We start from the raw sequence: 6,501 nt of genomic DNA, 5'->3' as shown, positions 1-6,501 counted from the left end.
GTGTCTCTGCACTCTTTCACAATGATCTTTGCAATGGTTTGTAAAAAAGTTCAAACGGACATTGACGATATCCCTTGACAGCAAATACATGGCACAGCATTAGCTGTAGATTTATCAGAACGAGAGCTCTTCTCTTTTGTACAAAGTCATGTATAGTGAACAGGCCGCAGCTTCATGAAACGAATGATAAAGAAGACACAAAATACATATCACAACACAGGTTTAATTTCTTATGCAATTATAAAATTCAAACAGCAATGGGCTAGCAATAAGAGCCGGACACTTGGTAGTGTGGAATGTTGACTGTGAACAGATTTTTCCATTTATTTATACAGACATTGAACAGAAGCATATTGGCATTGCAGGAGGCAGTTTCTTCCAAGTGAGGAAGTAAATCTGAAAGGGAAAGATCTGACTGGGTGGAGATGGCTGAGAAACTCCATTAAATTCAGGAGCTGGGGATTAGGATTTGACTCCCCACGCTAGCAATTATCAAATTCCCCACCCTCCCACAAATGAATCAAATTCTATACAAAGGAAGCAAGGACTAATGTGCAGTTACTTCAACCATATGATCAACAGTATAGAGCCAAGACACCCACAACAGACATGGAAAAGTAGCTACTTGCAAGCCAGAGTGAAGACCTGTTGTCTGCTATTTTACTGAGATGGACTGTGCCAGTGAAGTACTAAAGATGCATAAATGAAAAGTTGCTAAGTGCCTTCAATTGTGCAACTGCAATTTGAAGTGAGTTATTCACACACCAGGAGCCAAACTCTCTTGCTTGTGAGCACTTTCCCAAGCAGCATTAGCATCTTAAGGGTCTAATCTCCCTTCAACACATGGCGTAACTCCCAGAAACATGAAGAATTATGATTGCACATCTAGAGAAGACACTTAAGCCTTGACCTCAAGTGCTAATAGGTTAAATCAAAACTTTACAGCACTCCTGACAGTTGGATTTTGACTGTAAGGTGTAAAACTTTCAAAGCAGTGCATGGTTTTTGAGCTGTGCAACCGCAGTGATTAAGACCACAGACAATGCTTTGGGGAGCTGGACGATATGATTATTCCCCAGACAGTAGCAACTGGTCTGCATATAAGAGAAAAATATGCTGGGTAGCTGAGGTGACCCTCTAGGAAAGAAATTCTAAAACCTTACTTTATTTTGATGTACATTATCTTTTGTGCAGATGCCATTATTAGAACTAAGGAAGCACAGTGTGAGATTCCCAGCAGAAAAATGTTCTGCTGATCAGATTCATAGTCCTAGGCCTCTGGCTGAATTTAGTGGCGGTGGTTCTCCAGTTGGTCTCCTTTTTAAAAAAAATTTAGTTGTAAATTAGTCACAACTCCCCTTCAGCTGGAAACTCCTGTTATTATACTTAAGGTTCTTAAGGAAACAGCTTCAGGTTCCTACTCCAACTGATGTTTAATTGCAGTCTGAGGCAGTTCAAAAGATACTATAGCTTTTCCCTACTCCTTTATGGTTAGTCCTAGGATACTAGTCCTAAGCAACTTCTCACCTAAGAGCCAACTCAGCAAGGTGCTTAAGTTTGAGCCTAACTGATTTCATTGAGACTACTCATGTGCTTCAGTGCCTGGCTGAATTGGGACTTTAGGAAAAAGTAGCAGCTTTTACAAGTCTCCTGCCATTTCATGATTCTACAATGCTCTCTTCTCCCCTCTGCCATAGCCAGCTACTTTTTAGCTGTTAGATTTACCTACTGTTATACTATGGGAACAATGCGATAGGGCGAGTCCAAAGCAAGCAACATCTCCTTGTTCAGAACTCAACAAAAAATAAGCGAGAAAAATTACAAGAATTGGCCAATCCCAAAGCAGCCACAGAACAAGTACACTTGCTATCTATGTACACATTAACAGAAGGTAGCTGAAATGCAGTCCCTCCTCTATCTATGGTACTCAATGGGAAGTAGTAACACTAGAACCTAGCAACACCTGAGTTTAGAATTCCAAGTCTACACACATTCTCCCCCAAGCATACCATATTTGGTCATACATTTTACCACACTGACACTTTACTCAAAACATTTTACTGTTAAAAATAAGCCTTTGATAAGTGCAGTATTTAAAAAAAACATGTAGGTGGAGTTATGGTGAGAATATATTGCCCTCTAGAACATTAGAATAGAATATGAGCCCTACAAACACACTAGAAACTCAGGAAATTCACAGTTCAAGATTTTACCACCACCTGCCCGGTGCAGCGTAGGAACTCCAACAGTACACTCCTTAGTCAGATGACAATACATGATGGAAACGTGGGTTGTCACTATTGGGCAGGTCCTTGTATACCTGGGATTAAGCCCTATGTGGAAGAGAACTCCTAAATTTGTCAGCAGCCAGTTTCCAATGGCCAGGTTCCCTTTTCTGTCGGTGCAATGTTTAAGATCCAGGCTGAATGGGGAATGGAACAGGAGATGCAATGGGTGTCTCTCAACCCCTGAATTGTTTACATCACGATGGGTGACTGACCTACGTTTGGGCCAGGTGGGAGATATGGCCGTCACGTTATCTGACAGAAGAGGTTGCTAAGCAGGACCTACAGGCAAGCCTCCCCTGGGGATAGAAGCAGAAGTAAGCCATCCCCATAGTCAGAGGCATTACATATTCTAGAGTCTGTGACCAGGTAATGTGTGGAGTGGTTTGGGTAAAGATAGATCTCTTGAAAGTGGCTTCTTTGGAAGACCATTGCCCCATTGGACAGGTAGGTACAGCACTGATGGTGAGTGAGGTAGGTTAGGCTCTCTGGCCCATAGGGGTATGCTGGCCGAGCGAGGACAGTCTCTGGACTGCACAGGAAGTTGGGTCAAGATACTAGAAATTATCACCTTCAGCCTGTAGCAGAAAGCTAAATTGGCTGAGTATTGAGTCTCTGGTGGGCAATTCACCTATCTGTATGAAGAATATGGGTGGAGCTGGCAGTCTATGGCATATATAGGAAACAGCTAGAATGTGTGGGGTCTCAAGCTTATAGGCCAACGATGAGCAGAGGGGCAGAGCTAAGGTTGGTGCTGAAACCTTAACTATGAACATCTTGAATTTCTAGTATTTTGTGAGTGTTGTACACAAGCACTAGCATTTTTTTTTTAAAAGGGCATTATTGTCAGGGAATTCCCTTAGTTTTTATTGAAATGGAGGGTAGTATTTTTTGGTGCTGTAACAACTCAAATGCTGTAAAGCTTGTACTTTTATCAGATCTATGATACATCAGTGGTGCTCCTCTTCTGATGGAACTTAGAATTTATGCCAAGCCTCCAAATGGGTTATCAAAACTGGCATGACCAGAACCCATTTGAGGTCTCTTGGCAGTTATAAGGCTTACCAACAAAACCCGCTGAGCTTGGATTTGTTATAAGACTTGCATTTTCAGGTCTCACTGAAGTTGCAAGTTCCACAGCAAAGCCGACAGCAGTTCACAAATGTTAACAAGCTCTATTCACGGTGCTTAGTTTTCTGACAGAGCTAGAAGTTCAGAGATTTAATGAGATTTCAACGTGTTTCAGAACACAGAGGAGACCACTGAAGAGGCCTAAACTAGTTGCTCCATTCGACATATCCAGAACAGCAGAGGGCTCAGAAAGTGGGTAGAGGCAAACCTGACACCTCAACACATGAGAAGATCTGGGGCATGGGAGAGAAGGGTGAAGATTCTCGTCCAGGAAGTTGATTTGACTAACCGTGCTTCATTTTATAATGACAGCATGACTACAGATAAGATTGTACATGATATGACTCTTTGGAAGGGCCTACTGCCATCATCTGCTCTCTTAAAGGAAGCAGAAGCCCAGCTACCCACGCTGAGCTCTAGGGATAAAGTGCCACTGCTGGCCCCTATTCAACAGCATACATAGTAGCAAATCCTAAATCTAAGCAGCACCATAGTCTTGTGTGATCGTTAGGGAAGTTAAGTTTGTCAAAGCACTCAAGGAAGTCCCAGTTCTGTTTTCTCTCAAGACTTACGATTTCCCCTTTTGCTCCAGTCAGTCTGGGTTTTTGTTGTTTGTTTTAAAGAAGTGCCAGAGGAAGAGATGGGTAATCAGTTTCACTATCTGAAAGGTAAAGGAGTCTTACAGTCTAAGGAAAGCAACACTCACACTCAAAGGCTCTGGTAATCATCTTGCTCACCTAATATAGCCAAGATTTAGCAAAAGGCACATTATAAATAGATGGAAGCATTGCCCCACCTTGTTCACTCCTACCCAGGGTCAGAGCAGTTCAAGAACAGTCATTCCAAAGCTGCCAAAAGGACAACCATCCCTTTCAGTGCATCAGAAGTGTTCCTCAAGCTGATGGAAATGGAGGCAACACACAGAGTAGTTTAGTTATCCAATGAACCTGTGAGAGAAGATTAATAACTCTCAAAAGCTGGAACACAGTGAATATAAATCCACATCAGCATTCCATAATTCCTGAACCTTCATTATTGAGGCAGCATGCTCAGATCCAGATTAGATGGAGGCAAGAAAAAAGAGGGGAGTGTTGTATCTTCCCAATGCAAAACCTTAAGGCCATTTAAGGAGTAGGGCTGACAGATTCTGAAGTAATCTCTATCCAGTCCTCGGCAGGAAGGGTGCTGGCCTTGCTCTGAGGGATTAAAGCAGGTATAAAATGAGAGATTATTGCTGCTCTGACAGGACATAACTGATCTAACAGAGGAAGGGAGAAAGAAAGTGCTTTCCAAGTTATTAACCTGAAACACCTCTTCTAAGTCAGCACATTGGCTAACTTGGCTTAAAGACAGACAGCTCCAAATAGCGAGGATAGATGAACACATATCACAAAATAGTAACTGTCTACCTCTTCCTAGCTTTCTTTCCCTTAAGATGTTTTCCTACACAGGCACTTTCTATCTTACATTTTCTTGGGGAAAGAAGAAATTCCAGTGAGGAAAGAGGCCTCCCATCCCAACAAATAGAACACTCCCACAAATAAGCAACGTTCAGAAGGAATTTTAATTAACCAAACGGTTCAGGGAAGGGGAAACCCAAGAAATAGGACATTGCATCTTAAAGGTTGCATGTCAGTCATTAGGCATGCCTGCAAGCCAATGCACAGGAAACCATTTGGACCTTTGTCAGTGCAGAACCAGCCTCAGCATCCAGAACCACTTTTCCACTCCTTCCTTATATATGTTCAGTATTATATACATATATAAAAATACAAACTTGAGTTTGTTATAAAGTGGTTTCTCTCTCCTATGCTTGCTTGGCACATGATTGCATGCAAAGCTAGTAGGTTCTGAGGGCTGCACAAACAGCAAGTTTTGGCAACAACAAAAAAAAAAGCAAAACCACACAGCTAAAATAGATAAGCAAGATTAAAAGCCACTGAATTGAAAACCATATATTTTCCCAATAGTATAGAATTAGGACTACAGCTACAACGTTTAAAACTGTTTTTGGAGTCTGTCATCCTCTCTCCCAACTCATGCCAAAGTTCATAGCAGCATAACACGAGATTCCTCAAGAAACATCAGGCCAGTGTTCTCTGCTTTAGGAGTGAGTTCACATGTCAAAAGTTCAGTCAGTCCGAAGAATCATGGGGGGATGCTCACTGTCTTCATCCAATCGCAGTGCATTGGTTTCATCTTCTAGGCAAGCTCCACCCACTGCCCCTAGATCTTCTGTATAGGCTGCAGAGACACAGTGACAGTGTTTGGAGATCAGTTACAAAAAATGAAGGTTGGATGCAAGAAAGCTCCTGATGCAAGTTTACAAGCTGACGTACAAGACACCATCTGCAAGAGCAGCACTGCCATTCTATATCTGGCTTCATCACAAGTCAGTGGTTTTTAAAACCAAGATTTGCTGATGAGGCCATATCAGTCTTTGAAACTTAAGCAGAGCTCATTCCCTGTTCTGAGCAGGTGGGTTGACAATTCTGACCCTCTCCCGAGATGCTGCTGCTGTCACTCCAGCATTCTCCCTGGGAAGGAGAAGTGTGTGATCTCCAGGGCTAAATCTTCTTTGTGGGTGGCACACTGGCAGGAGTTGAGGGTACTCATACTATATTAATTATATGCCTGGTTTCCACTCACTTAGGGAATCCTAAAATACTCAAATTCTGGTCTCCCCCAAGCCAGTACACATTTAATCTATATGTCAGATTGCTGCTGTCCCACCATATGTCACCAAAGTTCACAATGACAGCAACAGAAATATTGGGGTGCCTTCTGCAACTCTTACAAAACAAGGACTGCAGTCCAGATGATGTTAAGAAGCCAGTACCAAGTGTCTGTCCCAACACTAAGTTAGCAAAATGTCATAATCTAAGGCACGTTACTATGATATCCAAGTACAGTTAATATTGAGTTCTCTCCAGACTGTTCAGAAAGTAGCAAAAACAAATGATCTGTCCAGTGAAACTTCCAAAGTGGCTCTCAGAGTCACTTAACAGCTACCCTTTTTTCCCCACTATGACTAAAGAAACAAATACTTCATAACAGATTTACAGTCTCATAAAGATAAAGGCCC

At 42.1% G+C, this 6,501-nt stretch overlaps 1 protein-coding gene across 1 annotated transcript in view; it reads right to left on the bottom strand.

Moving 5' to 3' along the window:
- Nucleotides 1–205: 205 nt before the first annotated feature.
- The window catches only part of WIPI2 (WD repeat domain, phosphoinositide interacting 2), a 29,661-nt gene continuing 23,365 nt past the window's right edge, over nucleotides 206–6,501 (bottom strand). Inside the window, exon 12 of the mRNA XM_067534359.1 lies at nucleotides 206–5,660. Within this exon, the coding sequence (XP_067390460.1) occupies nucleotides 5,548–5,660 (113 nt within the window). The 3' untranslated portion in view covers nucleotides 206–5,547. The remainder of the gene's footprint in view (nucleotides 5,661–6,501) is intronic.

This window comes from Emydura macquarii, unplaced genomic scaffold (genome assembly GCF_026122565.2).
Source record: "Emydura macquarii macquarii isolate MOO-44397 ecotype Brisbane River unplaced genomic scaffold, CSIRO-AGI_Emac_v2 contig_3390, whole genome shotgun sequence".
Classification (NCBI taxonomy): Eukaryota; Metazoa; Chordata; order Testudines; family Chelidae; genus Emydura; species Emydura macquarii.
The sequence above is the reverse complement of the archived record's forward strand: the minus strand, read 5'-3'. Positions and strand labels throughout refer to the sequence as shown.